The 27,694-nt window shown below is 34.3% G+C and overlaps 1 protein-coding gene across 1 annotated transcript; it reads right to left on the reverse strand.

Annotated features, from left to right (window-relative positions):
• Window positions 1-95: 95 nt before the first annotated feature.
• LOC149235736 (putative homogentisate phytyltransferase 1, chloroplastic) lies at window positions 96-27,694 on the reverse strand. The gene is made up of 12 exons (XM_089372184.1): window positions 27,423-27,694; window positions 14,824-15,146; window positions 13,606-13,689; window positions 13,435-13,509; window positions 12,949-13,032; window positions 12,779-12,868; window positions 12,574-12,675; window positions 12,379-12,474; window positions 1,021-1,092; window positions 827-922; window positions 554-658; window positions 96-479 (listed from the first exon to the last, which is right to left on the reverse strand). Exons 1-12 carry the CDS (start codon window positions 27,550-27,552, stop codon window positions 438-440), a joined length of 1,299 nt encoding a protein of 432 aa, XP_089228310.1. The 5' UTR covers window positions 27,553-27,694; the 3' UTR covers window positions 96-437.

Consider the following 27,694-nt stretch of genomic DNA (forward strand, 5'->3'; position numbering starts at 1 on the left):
ATCAATTAATATGCTTAATCCAAAAATATTAGAACCAAAATTCTCTGGTTAACCCAAAAGAATTAGAATTAAAAACAACATAAAACACCCAATAATAAGCATTATAATAAAATAAATCTTAAACTTAAATATATAAACAAATATACATCAATTTTAACATAACATTTTAAACATGTATTTATTCTTTATTGTTATTATTTCTTATCACTTTTGAAATAAATCCATCAACAATGACCTACACAAACCATATACACTTGGTATATCTCTGCACCTAATCAATGGCCTATACAAACTATCTACACATTACATAATCTAAAAATTCAAATTCATTATAAGTGTCCAATTCAAGTGAGTCGACCAAACTCCACCCCCAGCTCTGAAAATAATCAAAGTAATCCCGCACCACCTCCAACCCAACCCAATATTTTTGCTTTTTGTTATCGAACAAAAGGGAGAACAAGATACTCTACGTAGAAAAGCTGCACAGAGAAAGCAATAGCAATAAGCACGTTAAGTGGACAATTTTATTAAGAAAATCAGTGAGGAGGCTTACCTTCCAAACAAACATATAAAAAGAGGTAATAGCTGCTTTGCTCTTGAGGTCTGTTGAATGTGCTCGGCGCCAAAGAATTACAGAAAACAGGGCATGTGCAGAAATCTGTTGCAGGAAAAAAGTTCAAGGGTGAATATTATATGTTGTAGGAATATTTAAAAATACAAAAGATTTTGAGAATATTTAAGAATATGATAGATTATCACAATCAATTAAATAAAAAAATTATATTATCACAATCAATTAAATATTTGGAAGTTCAGAGATACTTACCATCAGAAATTTGCTCCACATAAATGGAGAAGCAACTCCCAAAATCATGGCAGCACAATACACTGCCTGCAGTAAATATACACAGAGCCAAAACACCTGTTCCAACAACCAAAATAATGGGCAAACTCATCAGCCACAAAGTGAGAATGAAGAGATCATTTCAACTTTTTCTTTTTGCAGAAAAGGTGACACACCCGTTTTGGACCGAGACGAACGCTGAACGATTGGATTCCAAAGTATCGATCTCCCTCCACGTCTGGTATATCCTGCTCATGCAACGATCATAAAGTCACATGATTCAAAGATTGTCCATACCACCAAAAAAAAAAATTAATGTAATTTTCTCTTAAATTTAGCTATAATAATGTTTTTAATATTATTGTTATTTTAAGAGTGATTTTTTTGTTTTGTAGGGCCAGACTGATTTTTTTTGGTTTAACATTTGATTGGAATTTGGGAAATTTTAAGAAAAAAAATTTTGTCTTTTATGTTGTTTATTTTGAGTTTATATATTAGATATTTGGTCATAGTTATGTTTCCAATAGGATAATTTATACTCTTTTTTATTTTGAGATTAAAAGTTATAAAATATTTTTTGGATTTTCTCTATCTTTCTCCATGATTATCTATAATTGTCGTAACCCCAAACTTCATAATTATATAAGATAATAGGGGTGATGAGAGTCTCAAATAGGAGTTTCTTCTCATCCCATAGGCTAAATTTTCATGCCCATAATAAACTTTCCATCCTCTATGTATCGTTTTCTTAATGTTATAGTTCCAATTGAGTTTGTAATGAAAATCAATTCTGAGATATCTGTGTGAAGCTACTTCCTCCACATTATTGTTGTCATAAATAAAATTAACATAAGTGGTATTTTTGGATTTAATTATAATTGAGATAGATCCATCATAATTCTGCATCTAACATGCACTAAGAGAAATTGAATTCACTAAGGTACAAATATTTTTTTAGAAAAAAATTTGAAAAAAAATTGCACCTAAAAGATTTGATTCCTCTTAACATTTAATAAATCTAAAATTAAAATAAATCTACACTGACTCCAATCATGAACAACTATATCAAAACTTTAAATTCTCACATAAATATATATATATATAATAAATAAATTTAATATTTCGAAATTTACTATGTCTTAATTTTAATTTAGAAAATAATTTTAAAAATGTTTAGGATAAAGATATCTTGAGTCTTATTTCTATTCTAACATAATTTGAAAAATTGTAATGTAGTTTGACTTAAGAATAATATTTCAAACAATGCTCATTGAAACATTATGTGAACATGTGGTAACTTTGTCTTTAGTTCCTTTGTGGTTTGAAAAAGAACATTATGTGCACTTGTCATAATTTCGTCTTTATTTATTTTATGGTTTGAAAATTGTTTTATTATTTCTTAGTAGTTGGTTCTTTGAATCTTATTGGAAATAGATTTGTAATAATTATTCAAAATATTATTGATCTAATATTATTATATGATTTTGATTTTTATCGTTTTTCTAATGAGTGATGAACCAATTTATTTATTATTTTATTTTTATTTTTATTATTTTTATAATTAGTATATGTTTAAAAAAGATTAAAGATATATTAATATAATAAATGTTTTTAAAATTGTTTTTTATTGTGGGTGCTTCCTTAAGTTAAATGTTGTGTTAATGATGCAGTGGAGTGGTTTAGAAGGTCACTTTGTCTTTCAAATAATCTTGCTAATGTGTTGGTACAAATTGATAAATTCTCACGTGAGAGTTGTATTCATGAGTTTAATGTGGCAGTACACTGGTTTTACATCACCTTGTAGGCAAATGATGGGTTCTCATAATGGCTTGGGAAGGCTCTTGGAGCCGCTAGCAAAGGTCTTTGTTTTTTAAAGGCAGATCACATCCTCTCCGTGAAGTAGTACCACTTACCTTTCTGTGTCTCTGCCAATGGCTGCTTTTGTTATTCCTTTTATTCTCATAGTTGTTGTTCTTAATTCAATGGGTGAATCTCTAGGAGTCATTTGGTCCCTTCAAAGGTGGAAATGTAGTGTCTCACTTCACCTCCTTCTCCAACCTCTTTATCCTCCGACACCGACTTTGTTTCTCTAAAGCTCAAGCTAGCCAGCTAAACTCTCTATGATGATTTAATGTTCACCAAGGCTTCTCTGTCTGCTCTCAATTTCTCAAGTTACATAGCTCATTGCATGGCTGCAGATCTAGCCCTGTATGAATGATTTACAAATCAACTCTTCCAATTATGTGTGACAATATTTCAATATGCCTTCACAAAACAACAAAGGTCCTTGCGCGAATGCTCTTGTGGGTTAAAAGCAACGCAAGGTAGTAGCATAATTTATGGCATCCTCGACATTGGTAGTAATATTGAAGGCTCTATCATCATTTGCATGGGTATTCATGGGTTCAACCACAAGTTTCAAAATAAAAGTGGTCACATAGGTTACAATTTTCAAGAGAGTGGTGTTGGCGTTCATGGCTTAAGGGGCGGTGGCTCGAGGATACCAATCCAACATTTAAAACTCACGTTCCGCAACCATTATCTACCACATTAAGACATTGCTTCATCTCTTGGTCGGGTAACAAGATTCTCTGCTAAGTCCAGTCTACAGTCATTTTTTTCCTTCTTCTAAATACATGTTTCTTCGTGGTCTTAGTGAATGGTTGTTAGTGGATACAAGTGTTAATTTCCATTGGGAATTGTTTATTCCATGTCGGAACTCTTATTTTTTGTCTAACAAATTGGTCAACAGAGGTCTTTATAACCTCAAGATCATATACTTGTTGGCATTATGATGTATGTGTTGTACTTGATGGCAACCCACTTGTAGCAGAACAACTCACTTATATATAACTAGATGAATCTACAAAAGAGATATTAGATGTGACAGAATACATGGTAGTTGTATTAACAGATATGATGCAGTGCAGTTCAAAGGAATCAGTTCAGAAGTAATGTACAATGGCAACTCACTAGGATTACAGTTCATAGTGCAGCAAGTTAACATTGCCATCAAGTCCAAAGGGGGAGATTGTTGGCATTATGATACAGGTGTTGTACTTGATGGCAACTCACTCAGATGAAAGATCTAAGTACTATAGGTTAACAGCAAAGAATTATTGTTCAAGCCACATAGAATGAAGAAAGAAACTTATACGCAAGTTCACCTTGACCAACCCGATACATGCAGGTTCATTGAATAAAAGGAGCGTATACGTACACACACACTTTCATAGTATGAAAAGCGCGTATATATTGGGAAAACAAGTTTTTAGGTCCAAGGTATTTCTTTGGTCCAAAGTATCTAACCCAAGGTATTTATTCCGTGGTATTGGTCCGAAGTATTTGGTCCAAGGTATTTTTCCTAAGTGGTTTTGATCCATGGTATTGAGAAAGGCCTAAAACTATATAAGGAGGAGAAGATCATTAGGCCAAAGTAAGCAAGTAATGAATATCTGATGAAGTATGAGATCAAGCATGCAAGTTATGGGTTTGTGATGCTTTGCTTGATCTGAACTAAGGATGCACCTATATGGATGATGGATCGGGATCCTAAGGCTTGAAATGTATTATCATTATGTGGTTTGATCTTGAACATTCTAGATCTGAATACTGACGCATGTTTTATTATGTAAATGTGATGATCTGGTATGAATGAAGTCTGAAATAGTTGTGATGCTTTAAGTTAGCATTTCCAGATCTGTACGTAGGTTGGCTTTGGCAAAACAGCGTATACACACCGATTCAACATACAGAAGTAGCATATACCTCACAGGATGGAATTTGCAGATCTATACGCTGGTTTCCCTTAGTAAAAGGGTGTATACACGCTGGTTCGGCTTATGGATGTAGCGTATATCTTCTGAAGTATGATCTATAAGGGTTCTGTTTGATGTTGCAGTATTCAGGGTTCTGTAGTGTGTTCTGGTGACTGTTTTCTGGTGACAGTATTCTGCATATTCATATTGGTTGATTGTGATTAGCTTCAGTGTTAATGGATGAAATCTAATGATGGATCAGGATCATAATGTGATCTGATAATGAATGGGCTAGATCTGATCACTAACACCTGTTCTATCCTCTATATATGATTATGTCTAATGTCTGGAAGGGAAACAAAGTGTTTGCAGATCTACACACTGGTTTGCTTCAGGGAAGCTGCGTATACATGCAGGTTGGTTTCTGCCAAATAGCATATACAATCTGAAGCATGGTTTTAAGATGACAACTGATTTTGAATGATAATGTAACTCAGAACTATGTATTGATCTATCTGTTGCAGTTGATTGATTAAAGTATGAATGAATGATTGATTCAGTTGTGTCAGAGGTTCAGAGGTTGTCAGTGATTGATTGAGTTTGGTTGATTCAGATTGAGTTTCAATGATTGGTTGATGCAGATATAGTTGATGGATGTATTGTAATGGTGATTGATTTTGAGCTTCAATGTTGTTGATGGGCCCAGTATGAAAATTGGATGAAACATGGCCTTCAAATTATGATGTGTTCCAGGAGTATCCAGTCTGAAAATTTATAAAACGAGGTCCCTAGAGGATGAGAGAAGGTTATAGCCTTCTGTAGGTCAGTGCCTACATACTAGTAAACATATCGGCTAGTACAAGAGCTAGGGGGTTGTAGCTCCCTTCGAATAGAAGCTGGAGAACAAGAGAAGATTGTAGCCTTCTGCAGGTAGAAGCCTGCGTACTGGTATGAGTTTGCGCCAGTACAATGTTGTAAATAGTTTTTCTTAATATTAAAAGAAGACAGAGACGACAACAGCAGGTGGTTTTCACCCACATTGGGTTTCCACCTTAAATCATGGTGTTCATGTGTGTTTCTTATGTGTGATGATATGTTCTATTTTTACGGCACCTGGTTACTATTTATATGATTAATGAAGTACTGATGCACTGATGATGAATTAACTAAATCATAAGTTTGTTGGATATACGCTAGTTGCATTAAACACAGTTGTGTGTACACGCAAGTTCCCTTAACTGAAGTAGCGTATATGAACCTAATTATGGAAATGAAAAAGTTATTGATTTTCTAATATTGATTCACCCCCCCTTCTCAGTATTATTTCCAACAATAATTTTTCTATTGGTCTGGTTTCCTATCAAGAAGACCAGTAGCACAAAGAACTCATTACTATAATACCTCTTTTGCTTAATGGAATTTCAGGCTTTACAAATATGAGTTCCTTGAGTTTTCTTTGTTGCAACACTGGCATACTACATCATCTCAACTATCAATGCTCCAATTATATGACCAACGTGGGTTTCTCACTATGAAAGGTGGTGGAGGAAAGTGGGTGACCAATTAGGAAGGACAACTCAATTGTCAACAATTTCCAGTTAATTTGAGTCAACCTTTGCTCAAATGGTACCAAATTTTGAATATATTGTTGTAACGGGATGAACCTCGTGGTTCGCTCAAGTTGGCCATCCAACGTTTCACTCAGTTTATGCATTAACATTTCGTATAAATACCTGGATTCCTTCGAAGCAAAAGGGGTGGATGAGAAAAGAGGAAATTATTGTTGACTCTTATACAATTTGTTGTTTATTGTAATAGAAATATTCCTTTATTCCATTCACTCAATGTCTCTTTTTTTTCTCCAAGGAAATATCTCAATAGATCCACCCAAAGGGATCACATCTTGTCAGCTTATTAGCAGAGTATAACCCTAAGGGCATCAAGGTGAATTGACACCATGACATTTCATTAGCAAGGTGCTTGCTCAATGTCTATATTCTGATCATTTGATTGAAAATTTGTATAGTACCTCGTATAGGAGGTAGGGCCCCCTCCTTAGCTTGTGAATGCTAGGTAGCATTAGTAGGTACTTTATTCTTTACAATTTTGGTTAAATTACAAATAGTTTACATTATTTTTATTCCATTGTTTTATGTTTCATTGTAACTCTGTTAATTTCCTTTTGTTGTAATCTGTAGTTTCTTTTATTGCAACTTAGATCATTTCCTTATATTTCAACTATGATAGTTGTTAATGGCGTAATCACATTAGTTACTTGCTACTACAACTCCAGGTTATGTAATTTTAGGCACTAATTCTAGGGTTAATGATTCGCTAATGGATTTGTGTGTTCTTAGACAATCTGACTATTATTGCAACTCACCTATAGCTTACTTTTACTTTGTTTTCAATAAGTAGCTTATGATTGAGAATTATGTCATATTTGAATGTTTTGTCTCGGTTGTTTTCTTATCACACATTGCATCCTAGGCATGGTCCATTGCATCTTTGTTACAAAGAACCAATAATATCATTATACTGGAACATGTCAGTTTTAATAATTGATTTGTTTCCTTTTTCTGCAAGTGTGATTTACTTTTCATGTAATTTACTTTCCTACAAGTGCTCTTTATTTCTTGCAAGTGTGGCATGTTTCACTAGATCAGTGACCTATGAAAGCATCTCTATCATTGTTATCCATGAAAATACCTCCTCATCAACTCAGAGAATAATACCATGCTTTTGGTTGAAATGCACCCTCTTTTTTTGGTCTATTTAAGACTATAACACAAGTTATACCATGGGGATAATGTTATCCTATTCAATAACATTGTGTCCCCTTCATCTAACTTGTGTTGCCAAATTATCACTCAATCATGAGGCAGAAATCTCAAGTTAACTTACTTTGACACTCTTTCTCAATTTAGGAAACTCATATGGTGGAATGTGATCTCTTTATCCTCATCTATATATTTTTCCTAAACAAACAAAGCATACAAAAGCGAAAAGAGCCATAAAGCATGAGGAAGTTTTTTCCTAAATATTAAAGCATCTAAAAAGAGGATAAAAGCATTTTTATATGAGGAAACATTATTCACCCCAAAGATTTTTCCCAAATTGAACTAAGGAGGAATTTGGAAATCTTCATAACCTCCACTTCTTATATATTGGAGGCTTGACCATGGAGAAAGGAATCAAAATTCATTGTAATGTTATTTTGTTGAGATCTAACTTGAGAGAGCAAGTTTTTGGAGCTAGGAGTTGAAGGAAGGTTTATTGCAGCACTATGGTTGTAATATTCCTTGTTTGATTTAATAATATAGATATGTTGTTGTTATGTCTACATCATGGTCTAATTTTTACGTTTTATATGTTATGCTTCTATGATTTAGTCTAATTCTTTGGTATTTATGCATTGGATTTCTATATTTTGTTATATGTTAGTGTGTTGAATTTTTTAGGTTTATATATGTTGTGAATATCACTTGTTAGTTTCCTTATGTGCTGGACTCGTTCTTCGAGTTGGCTAAGGGTTCCTTCTCTACCACACTGACTACTTCAACAGAGTTGTGCAAAGTATAATCAAGACTCCACTCATCCTTTCTTTGTCAATTCTTATCTAACATTGTCAGGATTGAATGTTTCTTTCTCGAACAACTTTAGGTCCCTTGATTCATTAGCCTTAGGTTCTAGGAAACCTGAGAGGCATAATAATCATAGCATAATAATATTGATAATCAAAACTATAAGAAACATCTAAACCTTACTGGATAAATATATGTAAGCCAAAATTCCAAGCAATCATTAGCTAAACATAAGAATTAACCATTAGACAATGGTTAGGAAACAAGTACAATCAATCTATATTAATGAATGGGAAGGATATTACACCAATAGATGTAGTTGCAGCAACACCTCCTCCAACTCCTAGCTCCAAAAACTCTCTCTCTCAAGTTAGATCTCAACAACATAACATCACAATGAATTCTTATCCCTTTCTTCATGGCCAAGCCTCCAATATATAGGAAGTGGAGGCTATGTATATTTCCAAACTCCTCCTTTGTTTAATTTGGGCAAAAGATTTGGGGTGAATAATGTTTCCCTATACTACTAGTGTAACCCCTTATTGTTATTAGTGAAACCTCCTTATTGTATTATTGTGCCCATATAGTCCACAAGTTGTTATTATTATGCCCAATAGAAGCCCACTATTGGTATTGTTATGCCCCTACAATATTATTGTTATGTAGGCTCTAATTTTATTGGGACCCCTTAGACTCCTATATATAGAAAGGAGGCCTTGTCATTTGTATCATCCAAGAATTATTCATTTGTGTAATTTAAAGGAGATTTCCCCTTCAAAGAGACTGATTTTGAAGTCGTCGATCTATATTTTCTTCTATTTTGTGAGATGGTTGCATAACATTTGGTATGAGAGCTTTGGATTTTAGGGTTTCGCTGCTCCAAATAGGTCATCATGGAATTTTCACTATAAAAATTTTTCTACGAAGTTTCAGAAGCTAAAAAACTAACCCATTTGATCTGAAATTGTTCTGAATCTTGGGTCCGAATTTTCGATCTTGTCTTGCTATATTTTCGGAGATATGATCTAAGGAAGTTAGGGTTTTTGTAAACTCCAGAATTCCATCTCAAACATGTCGTTGTGGCATTTTCACTATAAAAAAAAAATCTACAAAGGTTTAGACGCTAAAATTAAAACCCATTTGATCCAAAATCTTGATGAAGCTCGAGCCCGAATTTTAGATCTTGTTTCGCTATATTTTCATAGATATGGTCCAAGCCAACTAGGGGTCAAGGTTGGCTCCAACTCTTAGCTAGAGTTACAATGCTAGATTATTCTTGCTATTCTTCACATGGATAGCCTTTTTTCCATGAGTAATGGTGGTTGACATGGCATCCTCTCGAATTATGGTGGTTGATCATGATAAATCAACTCTTAAGAGGCATAAATTTGCATATGAAATTCAATTGATGTCTTTATTACACTATTGGAATGGCCTTTGAGTTTAGAACTAAATCACAAAGTCTTATGCTTAAGAAAAAAAATTACCCCCAAGAAACATCATTTAAGGCCTTTAAATTTTCCTAGAAGGTTTTCAACCCTAATTCTCCAAGCTGGGCCTTACTGAGAAAAATACTCCTACAAGTTGATTCCTCCACCTTTTCCACCTTGAAAGCATCAATATGGATGGCAAATAATATAATGATCTAATCCAAATCAACCTTAGAAAGTGTTTTATCGAAGTAAGTGAATAGAAAGATTAGCTTATTTGATCTCTTAATCCATGTACAAGTTATGAACCAAAGGTTGGTTACAAATTTCACGCTTCGGAAGGTAATGGGAGCACACCAATCTAGTGGAGGAAGACGATTTGGAAGTTCAAATGTCCTACTAAACATAAAATCTTTATGTAGTTCCTTCTTAACAGCAAGGCCCTAACTTGGAACATTTTACAAAACCTAAGCTTTGAAGGGCTTGGTAGATGTTGTCTCTGTGAAGCTAATATAGAACCCAATTTTCATCTCATGGTTTCTTGTCCATACTTGAAACAAATCTAAAAATAGATATAAAGATTAACAAGTTGCAGAGTATTTTGGAAGGGGACACCATTAAAAAGGATTTTAGATATTACCACGTCAAAATAGGGGCACAAAGAGGTACAAATCTCCCCCCTCTCAATTCTGTTTAGTGAACCTTGCTAGCCATAAATGTCAAACCTTTTGAGGGTATGGACACCCTTTCTCTTAATGTGCCACTCAAAATATCAACATCCTATGTCCTTTCCCCCAATTTTCAATTTATGTTCCTCACAAATAAGATACAACACAGCTCATAAATAAAGAAATCCCCTTGGCTTTCTTTAAAGGAACCTCACAAGATACTCAAGTTACTAAAAGTGGGCCAATGGGGAATTATATATATCTTTCCCTAAGCTATAACATATACTCCAAATATGGAATTGGTTCGACAACAAACCATTTTTGTGAACCTATGGCTCTCAAACTAGTCTAATGATTGCTCAATAAAGAGGAACTACACAAATTCAAATATTTGGAAACTCACTTCTAGATGTTCAATGGACAAAAGGAAACTTTACCTAGAGGAATTTCACTCGACAATCATCCTTCAATCTTTTTACTTTTTCTCATGTTTATAAGGACATAAATAAAAAGAAGTAGACAAGATTTTTAAAGAAGTGCCAGATTTTCAAGAGGGCACTTGCCAAGCCCTTGATTTCACTAAGGATAATCTTCTTTTTATTTTCATGAACCCTAGTTTTAATTTCTTCATTTTCTTGGAGATTATGGAACAATGATCTTTGATCTTTGAAGAATATAGAATCTGAAAGTTTTTATGTAAAGAATACATTTTAGGGCTAGAAACAAGAAAAAGTATTGAAACTCTATGCTAATGAGCAAGTTGTATTACAGATGGCATATACTCAAAGAATGAAAGCATAAGCCTTGTTGTAATTTTGTTAACTTTTCAAAAAATAAATAAAAAAGGGAAATAGCATATTTAAATATAAACAAAATCTTTATTTAAAACTAGTACAGCTACATTAAAAAATGCTAATGTGGTTGATATAGGCGAAGGCTTCATTTGTATCTACCATTGATAAATATATAACAAAAAAAATTATTACAACAAAAATATTTTTATTAACTATTGCAACAAAAATATTGTTATTAATTCTGATTTTACTTAACCCTTAAGAATCTCAAGCCTTGATAAAAAAAAAAAAGAGTTGAAGAGTTTCTATCCTTTACAACTAAGATATAAGACAGTTTTTCTAAAATTAGGTATGTTTTGAAAATCCCTTTGGTGGGGCTTCACACATCAATTATTTTAAATTTATTAAAAGTCAATGCAACCTAACAAACTCTCTAACACACTACAGTGGTTTTCAGACAAAGCATATGATGAGCATATTCCCTTGAGAATCAATCTAGGCCATCCTCATCCACCTTAAGTTGAAATAGGAAGCCTTCACTAAATATAGTAACTATATAAATGTTTTCACAATAATTTAAATTGTACTTTTACTTATAAATAGGATTTTTTTACTTTTATAATTAAGTGAGTTTATAATCAAATTTAAATTTACATTTAAAAAAATTTGATTTAATTCTCTCATATATATTTAATAGATTTAAAATTAAAAAATTATATATGAAAGAAAAAAAAAAAATAACTATTTTAAGGTTCCCCAGGGTAAAGATAGTATGTGGAATAGATTGCTTCTTTGTGTGGTTGATGTATTTGGCCATTTCCTTGTGAAGTCTCACAATAAACGTCTGGACAAACCCTTCATATTATCCCAAGAGCTAGCTACCAGAATATTTGCATAACTTTCCATATATATATATATATATATATATAGGTATGTATATGTATATATATAAATTCAGAGGTGTTTTTCAGTGCAATATGGTAGAAATATTGTAATTTAATATAGTGTGAAACATTTTAACTCATTTTATATTTATAATTAATAATTAAATGAGCTTATATCTATATAAATTCCAGATTTACTAAGCCCCAAAAAAATCAAATCTTTTGATATGCAAGCTTCTTTTAGAAATTTCAAATACTTGGTAAATCTAAATTCATTTTAACATATATTCAATCTATTTATACTCATTTTAACATATATTCCATCTATTTATATTCATTTTAACATATATTCAATCTATTTATAATATGAAGTAAATAAATAAAACTTCATGTGTCATAGTCCAGATGAATTTTACCTTAAACAACGCTATAACCGTAGCAAAACAGGTGGTGAAGGCTAAGGCAAATATCAAAGGCTTGGTCAATACTGCAGGTCTTTTGTATACAAAATTCTGAAAAGGAAAATTTATTAAAAAGGTCAGTGACTAATTTTCACACACGATATTTTCCATTTGTGTCCTGAAATTTAACGAACTGCATGTTGTATTTACCTGCATATGTTGATAAAAGGCGAGTTGAACGGCAAATGTCCTTACACAGAGAATGGACGTTGCAGCAGCCAAAGCAGATCGTTTCCACCTTAAAAATGGAAGCTAAGAAAAAATTATGCCATTAATTAATTGCCAAAACTAAATCAATGTAATGCCTAAACGAAGTCTTATTCATCCTTTTTCAAAAAAGTAGAAAGGGCATTACATCAACTGAGTATGCAGTTCCAAGAACAAAGCCCATCAATAGAGCCCCAAGCAAAGGTGGTGAACCAATCATCCATGCCATGGTAAGACTCTGTAAAAAGGAGAGTTAAAATATTTACATGGAAAGACAATATATCAACTCAGTATGCTATCCTTACAGTAAGACCATACCACAACAGCAGAAGCAGCAACAATTGCTCCAGCTGCTTCTATAGAATATTCACCAGAGGCGATCGGAAGGTATGGCTTGTTAATCTGGTTAAAAAATAACACCATGAGGCTGAGTCCAATAAAACCCACAAGAAAAACCTAGATTTTGAGTGTGCTTTTCTTACCAAAAAGAAAATTAAGAGCATGTAAGTTTGCATAATCCATAATGATAAATATTTTTTTTGGGAAGATTTTTATGTAGTATGAGGATTTTTCCAAAGTTTAGGGCACATACTCTGCCCATCTTCAAAGACCAAAGTATCCACCCAAAGTATTAGACAAATCCTCGTACCATACACCATAAATATTTCCAAAAAAATATTTGTCACTCAAAAAAAAGTTCACAAGAAAACCTAGATTGCTGAGATTTTGGGACGCAAAATCAAATCAATTATAATTGAATTTAACTGTCAAAAATCACAAAGAAGAATTCAAATATTTCAGGACCTTGTCTATTTCAACATCGAATATCTGGTTCAACCCCACAATATAAATATTCATAAAGACGGCCGGTATCAATGCCTGTGTTAGATACACCAGAGTTACACCGTTAAAGCAAGTATTTCCTCAATGCCCAAATCAATACACTAAATTTTCTTTTGCCTAACAGTGTACCACCTTTAGGAGTTCAATGAAAAACACAGGAGAAAGATCCGATCCGCTTTGAACAGCCAATAGAGACACAGAAGTTATTGCTACCACCTGATGCATCAAGGCAATTAATGCAGTTAAATTTCAGGTATACCATTTGATCTAGTCAAGTTTTATTTCAACTGCAAATTGACATAGATTCATTTTAACAATAAATCTACTAAACCCAGGATTCAAAAATATTTTTGAATTTCTAAATTATTAAAGCAATAGATTAGAATTAAGGCCATGGATTAAAATGAAAAGGATAAATGCAATCAGATGGTGCAAAAAGAAGCAAGGAGGATAAAGCCAGAGGTATTTTGAAGGCTGGAAGGATTGCTTTGACCTTGATAGAAGCAGTATAAACAACCTTGCAGTGCTAAAGATAGTGTTAATGTAAAGATTTGTCATTACACCAAATCCGCAAGTATTATTAAACTTTCAAATCCCCAACATTATTGATCAATTCTCAAAGATGTGACAATTTGTCTAATACCAAAACCCATACCCATAGATACCTTGAATGAACCATTAATCCCATGTTCTCAAAGTGCACCAAAACCCATAGACACCTTGAATGAACCATTAATCCCATGTTCTCAAAGTGCACCAGATGATCAATTCCCAAAAGTACAAAGTCAGTCCAACAACATATACTGCTGGTCTCCATGTTACATTAACTTTACACAGTGAATTCTGAATACCCCTATCAGTGTCTGCTATTAGTTAAAATTTCTCACAATAGTTTTCACAACTTGTAAAAATGTTTATCCTCACTATTTTTCTCTCTACATACATACCCTATATATGGAAATAACAAGAGATACATAGTAAATAAAGGAGTGCCCCTTCAATGCCTACCAACCATTAAAACTCACATGTCTATCCTTTCTATGCATAGATCTTTTGTAGGAGCTTTGCCCTGTTAGTGTCTACCAAAAGTTAAAACTCTGCAACTTTTTTCTGCTTCCAGGATGTTTATCCCCTCTCTTTGTATAATCCTAAAACACTGCAACAATTTTTTGCTTTCAAGATGTTTATCCCCTCTCTTTGTATACCCCTGTTCACTGCATTAGTTTTTCACCTATACACATTAAAAAAAACAAAGCAATGGACATATTCCAAATCCATGTAAGCTGTGGAGAACCTCACTTCTTTGTGTTGGACTAAACATTAGAAACAGAATGCTAAGATTAAACTTACTGTGCCTATCACTGTGTGAGGACGGCAAAAACGATAAAACGCACTCCAAGTATCTTTCAAAACCTCAATAGGAACTTGGGTATTGGCAGTCTCCGACTCAACAGCAGCAGATTCGTTAATACTGAGATGAGATTTTGGCATACGATGTGTAATTGCACTGTTTTGGCTGTTTGGAAAACTTCCTTCATGTTTGCTGCTAATAACGGCAGGCTGAAACAAATTAGATGAACCCACAGGCTGAGTTCCTGGTAGCCTCCTCTTGAAACAACAGCATCTTCTCAGATTGGTAATCTGATCTGCAATTCCATGACCTCGTCCACACCCTGTTAACAGTAATGCTGATTTGATAAGCAAGTGAATTTCTATCAAGATTCTCATGAATAGAATTCAATATACATATGATTGTGTTCATTTAAATTACATTTCATTGATCATTGTGATACATATTAAATCCATCTCAAATCGAAACCGTAAAATTGTAGAAGCACATGATACGTTCAAATTTTTATTACTACACTAAATGTATGTATGTGTCGATATTTTACTAATCCTGAACGTATTTATTTTTATAAAATAATGACATTTTTCGTTGTTAAATGAATTAAATAATTCATAATAATTCATGCAGGAGCATGGACCTCAGGGGTCACACATGAACTAGAACTAGAGTATTGTTGGGATAATGCTTAATCTTGTCATGTAATTGCTGACAAATTAGTCAGCAGATTTTGTGTTCTGTGTGTGAGTATGTTATCAAAATTAGGGTGATAAGTACTCAGAATTAGAGTTTAGAAGATTGGTAGTGTCAGTGTTAGTTTTAGATGATTGGTGAGTTGATTGGTAATCATATTAGTAATAGTTTTATTATCTAACAATGTACTTAGTGGTTTGATTTGAGATGAGATTTACAAGAGGGTTGAGCTCACATAGTGAGAACCAAATCTGTGTTTTATTTGTTCATTGGTTTTATATGTTTTTTCTGTCACAATTATCTTGGTTTATCAATTGGCTTAAAGAACGGGGGCCATTTCAGATTCTACAAGTGGTATCAGAGCAGGTAAAATTGTTTTGAGTTAAAGTTTTATTGTTGGAATTTCGCCAAAGTTAATCATGTCGAATTCTAACCAGATGTCAGTTCCAGAATTTGATGAGAATGAATATGATTATTGGTGCATTACGATGCCGACCTTTTTTATTGGAAAATATTTGTGGGAGATTTTTGAATCAGGTTATGAGGAGTCAACTGATTTGAATGTCCTTACAGCCAATGAAAGAACAACAAGAAAGGAATCAAGGAAGAAGAATGCTTAAGTTTTGTTTCACATTCAAATAGCTCTTGATAAGAGTTTATTTCCAAAAATATCAGGAGTGACAACTACCAAAGATGCCTAGAAGATTGTACAAGAAGATTACCAAGGTAGTGATCAAGTTAAGGTGGTCAAGCTTTAGACATTGAAGCCAGAGGTCGAAAATTTGAAGATGCAAGAAGATGAAAGTATAAGTGACTATTGGGTGAGAGTCAAAGATGTGGTTCATAAAATGGATACACTTGGGGAAATTGTAAGTAATGAAGTTTTAATAAAAAAGGTATTGAGATCTTTAACACCTAGATGGAATCATGTTGCCATAATCATAGAAGAAAGCAAGGATTTGACAAAACTACAGTTTGATCAATTGGTTGGATCCCTGATGTCTCATGAAGAAAGATTGAAAGACACTTTTGAAGGTGTAGAAAAACTTTTTCCTCTAAATTACAAAGAATGAAGATGCAAGTAGCAGTGGTTCCAAAAGCAATCAACGCCAAGGTAAGGGGAAAAGCCAAAATTCTTCAAGAGGTAGAGGAAGAGGTAGCTCAAGAGGAAGAGGTAGTTCCAGAGGAAGAGGTAGAGGTAGATTTGATAAGACAAATGTTCAATGTTACTATTGTAACAGGTATGGCCACTTTGAAAGAGAATGCAGATTGAAAAAAGGTCAAATGTAAACTATGCTCAAGAAAGTAGTATCCTCCAGATCACTTATTTTTATCTTATGCCAAAGGTGAAAATACTAGTAAATATATTTGGTACCTAGATTATGGATGCTCTAACCATATGACAGGGAATGAGAAGTTGTTTTCAACAAAGGATGGAAGTTTCAAATCCAAGATCCACCTTGGTGATGATAAACCATTGGAGGTTGTTTCCAAAGGAGCTATGGAGGTCCAAACAAAAGAATGTATAAAGAGTTTTCATTATATTTATTATACTCCACAATTAAAGCACAATTTTTTATGTGTTGGGCAGCTATGTGAGAAAAATTATAAAGTAGTCTTTGAAAATAAAACATGTACTATCTATGATAAGAATAAGGGAAATAGGGTGATCATTGTTGTGCCTATGACAAGAAATAGGATGTTTCCCTTGAGGTTTGATGAACATAACAACAGCCTTGCAAATATGGCTTATGAGGATTCAAGTTGGTTATGGCATCTCAGATATGGGTATTTAAATTTTCACCGTTTGAAGTTTCTAACCTCGCATGCAATAGTTTCTGGTTTTCCGAAGGTAGAGGAGCATAAGGAGGTTTATGAAGGATGTGATAAAAGCAAGCATGCAAGGGAAAATTTCCCAAAGGGAAATGCATGGAGGGCTCATCACCCACTTCAGCTTATTCATTCAGACAAATGTGGTCCTATGTAGACTAAGAGTTTGGTTAAGTCGTCATATTTCATCACTTTTATTGATGATTACTCACAAAATTGTTGGGTATATTTTTTGAAGGCCAAAAATGAAGCCCTGGATACATTCAAGAAGTTCAAAGCCCTCGTATAAAATGAGAAAGGGTGCAAGATCAAATGTTTACAGACTGACTGTGGAGGAGAATTCTACTCAAAATATTTCCAGAGTTATTGTGATATGAATGGCATCAGGAGACAGCATACTAACACATACACACCCCAACAAAATGATGTAGATGAAAGGAAGAATCGTACTGTGATTGAAATGGCAAGGTGCATGTTACAAACTAAGGGATTGGTCAATTCTTATTGGATGAGATTCATGAGATCCTAAAAACTTGCCACGATGGCCTTTATGGGGGTCACTTTACAGGATTCATATGGTGTACTAAATGGTGATGTGTTTCTATTGTTTATTTGTTTAAGCATTGTTTTTTCTCTCTCAGTTATTCTGAAAATCTGAATTACTTAACAAAAATTGTGATAAATAGGATTTGTTATTTAGAGCACCCTATTTTGGTTGTTGATAATTTTAATGTTTTCCACTAAATTCAAATCAAGGAATTCTTAATTACTCGTTAATTTCTACTAAACCTTACACTTCTGCTATTTCACAATCCATTTAATTTCTGAAAAGATCCAAAATAGTGCAACCTAGCTTGCCCTGTGATAACTCCTACAAAAAATTGATGCGAAATCGATTTTAATTTATAGACTCCATATCCCAATGGAATTATAACACTTAAATCAACCAAACCTTTCAAACAAAACAATCAATACAGTCATAACTACCCTAAAATTTACTTTAAAAAAAAGCTAAATTAAACAGAGAGATCCCTCTCTGAAGCTGGCAAGGCTAGATCCCAGCTTCCAAAGTGGTTTTGATGTTGTCCTATGTGTTTACTCCCTCAACCACAAAAATACAGAACGACAACATAATGGCGACCATATTGGGGACTCTGAACTTTTTAGGTTCATAAGAAAAGCATATCAAGTTCCAGATCTGATTATTGATGGTAGACAGTGATCAGACACAAGAAGGTTGTATCATTCACCTGGTGACTCCATGTTTCAAGAATCTGGAGCTCAAAGTTTGCATGGCGACTCCCTTATCAAAGAATCTATAATTGTAAAGAACTTATGGTGACTCCATTCCATTGTGGATTGTTTTCAAAATGAGTTCAAGAATACAACGCAGGTATGCTCCTATGGACAGATCAAGAATTCCAGGTTTTCCAAATCCCATGCCCAACAGTGATTGGTTAACTTATCTTCCATTGTTTAAAGATCAAAAAGGAGATGATGTTGTTGTACATTTATTGAGGTTTCATATGCACATCCGTAAGCTTAAAATCAAATTTCATGAAGATTGTCTTATGAAAAATTTTATGGCAACTTTGGAGGAAAAGGCTAGATCTTGGTATGAAAATCTGCTTGCTGCTAGTATATGTTTGTTAAAGCATTTTCATATTGTTTTTTGTGAGAAATACAGAGAGGATTATCCATCTTTGTTGTTGATTCAAAACTGTTGTGATCATTTTGAAAGCTTTATTCAATATCTGGAAGATTATTATGATGATGATTGGTTCACAAACGATGAAATACTAGAGGCTTTAGATGGAAATCATTTTCAACATTATGAACAAAAAGTAGAAGTCTTGCTTGAATTGTCTTCTCCTCGGGAAGAAAAAGAGGATGTATGTTGTCTATATGTTCATGAAGATTCCCCACGGGAAATAATTCTTGCAGCACCACAACAAAGTGATCAGCTAGAGGTAAAGAAAGAAATTCAGCAACCTGAACCCGATCAAGAAGAGGACAACAATGAAAATCAGCAAGATATTTCAGATACCATGGATGAACACATTAACACTATGGTTGTCTCAATTGCAGAAGATCAAATTAAAGAACAAATTCCTTTTGCTAATCAGCAAGTAAAGGTAATTGAGCATATTGTTGAACATTCATTTGTTGATTTACAACAGTCTTGTGATCCGAAAGAAGAACCAACAGAGCTTAATTCTCTTGATCCACAAGAAAAGTTTCAACAAGTAGTGTTTTCTTCAATGATTAAAGACCAATCAGATTTGCATGATGAAGATCTTGTCTCCAATTCTCTTTCATGTTATATCTTGTCTCAAGTTACAGCCCTTGAAGAAGATAATAAAAGTTCTCAATCATTAGTTTCTTCCTTGGATGTTAATGAAGAAAGGAAAAATATCACCCAGTTGCGGGTGATTCTCGAGCTCATTAATGGACTTAATTAGGGGTGATGACACTCGACCATGCCACCTGCTGGACAGCACTATAATGCAAGCCCGGAGCTGGCGCATGATGGCTCACCTAAGGTGAGAGCAGGTCCGCCTGTAGAATGACTTAAATTCTCACTGCGGTCGAGACAAGGCAGTTGATGGTTTAAACATGGCGCATTCGGCCTTCACCCCCACTGTTTGCACCCCGTCCTCTAGCCTCTGCCCGCTCCATGCAGGAATCCCCTGCTGCAGAACGGTTACAGGAAATTGCTGTTGGCTCATGCTGGTTCTTGATTTTGGAATTGGGTTTCCTTTCTCCCATTACCAGCCTTTCTCTCTGAACCCTGTCCTGGATCTCGCCGAGCATTCTCGGCTTCCCTTCAAAGAGCCCCATTCCACTGACCTTCCCCTTCGCTGCTCAGCCATGGTACGTCATCGCATGAGAAGCCGCCATGGAGGGAGCCGTGGTGGTTACGCACGTTCTCAGGCTGCTCAGTCCGTCGATCAGCTGCCGCACCCTGCCTCTCTGACCTCTTCTCAAGCTAATTCTCCTCCCCCTAGCCCGTCTAGCAGACCCTTCCCGCATAATGCCTTCTAGTCGACACATTTCAGATTTCAGAGCAGCCTAAACAGGCCCATCATCACAGCCAACATCACCATAATTTTCTATGAAGAAGAAGCTCAGCCTCATGTTGCTGCGCATACCTCGGCAAAGCAGTCTCAGGGCGTTCATAGAGTTGTGGGCAGCCATGGCTCTAAGCAGAACCCGGCAGATGAAGTCAAAGCGAAAAGGTGTGGCAAGCAGCATGAGGAGGGTGACACTCCAGGCAGCACCCGGCCACCAGGTGGCAACTCTCATGATGCCACGGTTTCGATGGCCATTGCGGGTAGCTCAAGCGAAACCCGTCAGGCGCTGGATCCTCCAAGTGACAGCGTGGCTAGTGACGTGGCGAGGGATGGCAAAATTTGGTATGGTAATGCTTGCCCCATCGTGGAGGAGCCACTGTACCAGGACGTGCCCATGTAACGCCATGTGGACTCCCTCTTGTATACTCAGAGTTCTTTTACTGCTCACTGGTTAGATTCGAATGTTCATGGTTTTGTGGTTTTGTTCTTATTTCTGCGGCCCGGTAGCATGTGGTTCCTTTGCTGACATGTATAGATTTTATGTCTCTCGGTGTTTGTCTCAACTTCTTCAAAGGGGGTTATCCCATATCCTCATTTTGGTCTTGTCGTTGTATTCCCGCTCCTATGTCTGGTTCTTTTCTGTTTACTGTAACTGGTTTTCCCAATTATGGGACAGTTTTGATGACCTGAAAGCACTCAGATGCTCTAGACTGAGGCTTCTGCCTCTTTGTAATTATATTTTTCTTTCCTTTTAATAGAATTAGTCTTTACAAAGAAAAAAAAATGAAGAAAGGAAAAATATCGATGCAAGTCATATTCCTTCACTTGAAATTAATGAGCGTTTGCAACTACCTTGTAAGCTTTTGTGTGACCAAGCGAATGATAAAGATTTTCCTGTTGCATATGATATTGATGTCATATTTGAGGAGATTCAAGAGCATTAAGAACACTTGACTACAGTGGATAATAACAAGGAAAAACAGTTTTCTCCCATTCTATTTGAAGATAATCAGTTTCAACACATAAGCAAAACAATAGTTTGGAATGAGGTTTGTTTTCATGTTTTAAATCATCCTGGAGATCTTATGTTGCATGTTTTCCATAATCCTTTGGTCAGTCTATTGCAAAAATTGGTAAAGGGAGAATTTTCCAAATTCATCAATGCAGTTATTAGACCCAGTGGAAAAGTTGAGTTGCCATTTTCTAAATTTATTTTTCCGCCTAAAGAAGTGGAATGCAAACTTCAAGTAAGTATCCATTTGCTTGATTGGTTGCATTGGATGTTTTTTATCACTTGATATGGCAGTCATTTTATCAGATTAGAGTAGGCAGCAAAGTGCAAATAAGCTCAGTGCCTTGAGCATTTTTGTTTTATAAAGCATTATTTCTAGTTTCAGTTTCAGATTGCAGTATAGATTTCAGTTCAAGTGTATATTTCAGATTTCAGTGTGCAGAATGGTCTTGATTTCAGTTTGAGAGATTTTTAGTTACAGAGATTTTTATGACAGAGCAGGTTGTAGATTTGGGATCGGCCCAATGGATCAGGCTACTAGTCTACGATGTTCTTGACACTTCACTAGGAAGTGCGATCCCTAGTTGAAGCCATTGTTAGGGTCGTATAATTTTTATAGGATTGCTTGATTATAGCTGATTATTATTATATTTTGGATGTTGTAAATAATATTCCATGTTGTAAATTATTTTCAAAAAAAAGGTCAAAACCTTGAGAAAATCAAAAAATATGTTTGCAAGTCGAAATGCAGCATTATAAAATAATTAAGTGTGTTTAGATTAAATTAATCACATCATTTAAATGTGATTAAATAAATTGTAATAAGGTGCATATGGGCAAAAAGTTGTTTTTTCGTTTATAGTTAAAGGACGATGTTGTCACAACATCGGAATTCGTCAACCCTCACAATCTACGACCCTCATTCATTTTTAGCCCCTCTCTCCATCCTACCTTTACTATCATGGGGGACTCCGAAAAGGAATTATTCCCCATCAGGCCCCATCCTTACGTGGTGTCTTCCCCTCATTTCGCACCCCCCACCACCCCCCCACCCCCCCCAGCCGATACCACTTACCACCTTATACCCCTCTGAAATCTACCAACCTTCTCCCCCTTCCCCGCTAGCTCTTCCTGCGTGCTCCCCTCCACTCCTATCCCGACACCTGGCCATGTTTGTTACATAATTAACATTTGACCTCGTTGTCACTCCCACACCACTCACTACCTGCCACTTGGATTTTTGTCCCCACTCACCTCCATGTCATGTCTCCACATCATCCCCACCTCCATGTCACCTCACACCTCCATGTCATATGTTCCTTTCATGGTTAGTTAAAAATATGTTTTTTCATATACAACACAGTGATTTAAAACATGGTTTAAAAACAACTAAGAACAAATTTTCAAAAACAGAAAGAGGTTTTTTTTTATAACATCCTCATGTACAAAAAACTCTCTCAGTTTTCTAACAGTTGTTATGGTTTTTTAGATTTGTATGAATCTTTTGCAGGTATATTTTCCCGAATTTTCTTATTTCAGCCATTGTTTTCAAATGTGGTTTCTGAGTAGGTGGAAATTTAATTTCAAAAACTGAAAGAGGTTTTGTTTTCCAACATCATCATTTACAAAAACCTCTCTCAGTTTTCTAACATCTATTATGGTTTGGGATATACAAAGGTATTACAGGACCCTATTTTTCAAAATTTCGGGAGGAAAAGGCTCAAAGACAGTTAGTGACTTGGAGGCCACCTCATCAAATAAGAGTTGCTATCAAATTCGAATTGCTCTTATTTGTCACCAAAAATCCACAAATATAGTGCCAAGTAGATTCATTAGTTTTGAATGTCCTATATTTCAGTTCTATTTGTGTAAGACGGTTGCAGAGATATGTAACAAATCTTGATATTTTTTCAAGATATTTTAGTTTAGAACTTGTATAAATACTTCATCATTTGAAGTAAGAGATGTTGATTTCTGAATGTAATTTCTTCTACATATTGTAATTTTCAAAGTGTTGGAGCATCAATAATACAAGGACCTTTCACAGGATTCATGTGGTGTACTAAATGGTGGTGTGTTTCTACTGTTTATTTGTTTAAGCATTGTTTTTTCTCTTTCTGTTATTCTGAAAATCTGAATTACTTAATAGAAACTGTGATAAATAGGATTTGTTATTTAGAGTACCCTATTTTGGTTGTTGGTAATTTTAATGTTTTCCACTAAAGTCAAATCGAGGAATTCTTAATTTCTCCTTGATTTCTATTGAACCTTACACTTATGTTATTTCACAATCTATTTAATTTCTAAAAAGATCCAAATAGTGCAACCTAGCTTTCCCTATGAGAACTCCTCCAAAAAATTGATGCAAAATCGAGTTTAATTTATAGACTCATAGCCCAATGGAATTATAACACTTAAATCAGCCAAACCTTTCAAACAAAATAATCAATACATTCATAACTAGCCTAAATTTACTTAAAACAAAGCTAAATTAAACAGAGAGATCTCTCTCTAAAGCCTACAGGGCTAGATCCCAGCTTCCAAAATGGTTTTGATGTTGTCCTATGTGTTTACTCCCTCAACCTCAAAAATAAATAACACAACAGCTTACATACAACATTTTTGTGATAGAGTTTTCCACAGTTTCTCTAATAAGCCCATTTTTAAATTTATTGGATATTTTTCACAATTACCATTGGATATTGTATATGGGAAACCTAAAGCAAGCACGACATCCTCAAGTGATGGATTGAAGGAAAAAAGTGTTATAAAAAAATAAGGCAAATACTTGCAAGATCAATATAAATGGAAGATGTCTCTAGACAAATACAAGACCAGATGATAAACATATGATTAAATAAATTTTCCACGTAGGAGACAAATTTTGGTTACACATTAATAAGGAAAGGCTATAAGGACTAGAGAAGAAAATAAAAGCCAAGAGATATGGGCCTTTTGAAACATTAGGGAACATAGTCAATAATGGATATAAACTCAACCTTCCACAATATATGTGCTATTACTCTTTGGTAAGTGTAGATAACCTAAAACTCTACAAGTTATTCATGCACAATGGGGATGAACAGGGCCAAATATTACCTTCCATTGAAGATTTGGTACTAAATACATGAGCATAATTACTAGAGGACATAATTATGGAAAATAAAAGAAAGTTCACCTGGTCGGGTTAACATGAACTTTAGTAGGAGGCATTAAATGATTAGATACTAACCAAGCCCAAATGGCTCTCTAAGGATAAAATTGAGGACTTGATTACTCATCTCCTTCAGATTTATATCTTTTGGAGACCAGAAGCATCCCAAATTGGGAGGGATGTTCCAACATGGATCTGCACTAGTGTCGTATCAACTTAATGTTTCTCTAGATGGGAGAGACCAAAATTTGGGACATTTCAAATATGGTTTTATTTTTGGTAAATTTGGGCCATCAACTTAAGCACATTTTAGGGGTCCTAAACAAACTTTTTCAGGCCTGGTGTTGAATGAGGGTCACCATAGACTTTTCTCATCTAAAGTAAGATGTTTTCTTCTCATTGAAATCTTTGCAATGAGTTATCATGCACCTAAAATGGAATTCATTTTATAAAAAAATGGTCTTTGAAAGATAATGGTCAATTTTTTTCTCACATGTCCAAGTGATGACCATGTCAACTCACCATAATTTGAATATGGTGAGTTAGTAACATGTGGGAATCTCGAGAGACTTACGGAAGCATCACAGTGGTTCCAAGAGGGTTTCAAAGCTATAAACCTAACCCTAATTCTAGAAATCAAAATCATAATAAAATGGGGGGAAGATTCACTTTTTCACTAGCCACTAATTATTCGATAGTATGAACAAGAGCATCAGGGATATGCTAATAGAACAAAGAGATAAAAGAAAATTGTAGAGAACTATAAAATACCATAGTGTTTCATAGCTTCATAGTCAGCTTGGAAAGTCTTTTAAAATGTATAATAATCTCCACAATATAAGAAGATGAAGGGTATAATGCTTCATTGGTTGTTGGTTTTACCATATGGGTTTCCAAAGTAAATATTTGTTTTCTATTTTGTATCTTCTTTCTTGTATGTTGATTAGGACTACCCTAGATAGTTGAGAGGAGTGTTATCCTCCCTACCCAAGATCAATTATGGCAAGTGACATTGAGCTCTTAATTGGTATATTATTAACAAAGCTTTCGGTTTCTTTAGAATCTAATTTACCTTGGGTACCATCCTTGGATTGAGGGGAAGTGCTTGGTCGTTTTCCCGAGAAATGCATTATGCAAAGTGAAAATAAGTGTTTTTTTTTTCTCTTGTAGCCTTTTTCATATATCATAGTAGTTAAGAAAATCAAAATGGTGCCTTTTTAATTTTGCTATAGTGTTAAAAATACAAAATGATGTTCACATACTCAAACATAGGCTCAATGTAGTTGTTTTAAATTTATATCTATTTTGATAAAGCCAACAACTGAAATATCTGAGATTGTGTGCATTGTATAGATCATATATGTTTTACATGTTGTATCGTGCGTTATGTGTACAACAAACTACACCTCTCTATATCACACGATAATTACAAGAATCGTCAATCAAGAGCATATATGCTCCAAAGGGCTACAAGTTAAATAGTACAAGGTCAACAAGGTGACCAACTTTGGCTAGAGTTTGATTATGCATAATATATATTAAAACACTCTCAACAAAGTTAACTAAGAAAATGTCGGTCTTAAGATAATTTGAATGAGCTTGTGACATAGTACATGCTTTCATGGAATATTAAAGAATACTCCTAATTCCACCTATGGCGTCCCAAAATCTTTTTTTTGAACGTCACTCCCACTACATCTTTTCAGTAAAACAGCTCATTATTTTTAACAGATAACATTTTTTATACCTCTCAATACTTGTAAATTTTTTGATACCCTACAACTCCCCAATACTTACATTATATTGACTTTATTTTTTACACTTTTAAAACCCACTTTATGAATGAAACCCCATGAAAATATCTAAATATATAAATAAAAATACAAAAAATCATATAATATACCAAGATAAATCAAATATAAGCCTAAGTTAAATAAAATAAAATCCAAATTAAGCAATAAAACCTCTAAAATATAAAATATATGCAATTAAATCTATCTCAAAACATGTATAGCTCGTAATTTTATCAAAAGCTCAAAATTACCCATTTACAAAAAAAAATACATATTTATCCAAAATATTATATTTTTGTAAAAACAAATCTTCAAAATACAAAATCATATTTCTTCATGAATTGAGAAGCTTCTCTATACCATATTCTTATTGCAATGGTGACATTGTCCCTTCATAAAACCTATAATCATGTAAAAAGATAAAAAGGAATGGAAAAAAAATGATAAGGTCCCTTCCTAAGACCTATAATTATGTAAACAGAATTTTATAAAAACTGAATCTTAAAATGTGTGTTTTTTTAATGGAAGCAAATTATATTTCTTCCAAAAAAATTAGATACAGATTACATCAATAGTCAATTTGATCTAGGATCAGAAATCAGTAACAAGGAGGCCTAGGCATCATCAAACTTAAAATGCTTGTAAGGGATATTATGCAATATTTGATAGATAAACCAGAAACCAGAGTAATATTATATATATATATATATATATATATATATATATATATATATATACACAAAGGTGATATCTGGTTTAACAAACCATAAATATCTGGTTTAACAAACCATAAAGGAGCTTAAATCAATTACAAACATACAAGATCGTAGCTATTCTGACATATAAAAATACAGCAGAAGCAGATCATGGGTAGTGTCCATCTTACTCCATCTGCTCTGGATAATTTTAATCACTCACAGGCTTTAAAAATTGCTCGAAAGATTTCATGGTCGACTCAGCATAAATTCAACTCAATGCAATTGTAACTAACGAACAAAAGCAAAACAGAACACAGAAAGTAAAAAAACAGAGTATGGTGTTCTACCCGGAAGTACAGAGATGGAAAGAACATTTCCCCTTGTCACGGCTGCCATTGCTATGCCTCCTTCCTTTCCTTCTTTGTCTGTAAGTTTGCAGGTTGCAGACTGGTTAAAATCTCTGATAAAACTCTGCATATATATCTGAGGGAACGGGCTTCCCAATCTGAATTGGGAGAGGGAGCATCCCAATCTCTCCCGTGTGAACGAGATAAAATTGGAGTTGGGCTACTAGAATTTCTCCTGTGTGAATGTTGCATGGACATTGTTTGGTGAGTTT

Source organism: Pinus tabuliformis, chromosome 8 (genome assembly GCF_031772625.1).
Source record: "Pinus tabuliformis cultivar Carrire ecotype Pingquan chromosome 8, CPIR1, whole genome shotgun sequence".
NCBI lineage: Eukaryota > Viridiplantae > Streptophyta > Pinopsida > Pinales > Pinaceae > Pinus > Pinus tabuliformis.

What these genes read in the sequence shown, in the direction of transcription:
- LOC149235736 (XM_089372184.1), bottom strand. Translation starts at nt 27,552, where the DNA reads ATGCAGAGTTTTATCAGAGATTTTAACCAGTCTGCAACCTGCAAACTT. An exon ending in CTCACACAGTGATAGGCACA is followed by an intron (nt 13,690 to 14,823) that starts GTAAGTTTAATC and finishes TTGATGCATCAG; the next exon opens with GTGGTAGCAATAACTTCTGT. An exon ending in TTTTCATTGAACTCCTAAAG is followed by an intron (nt 13,510 to 13,605) that starts GTGGTACACTGT and finishes TATCTAACACAG; the next exon opens with GCATTGATACCGGCCGTCTT.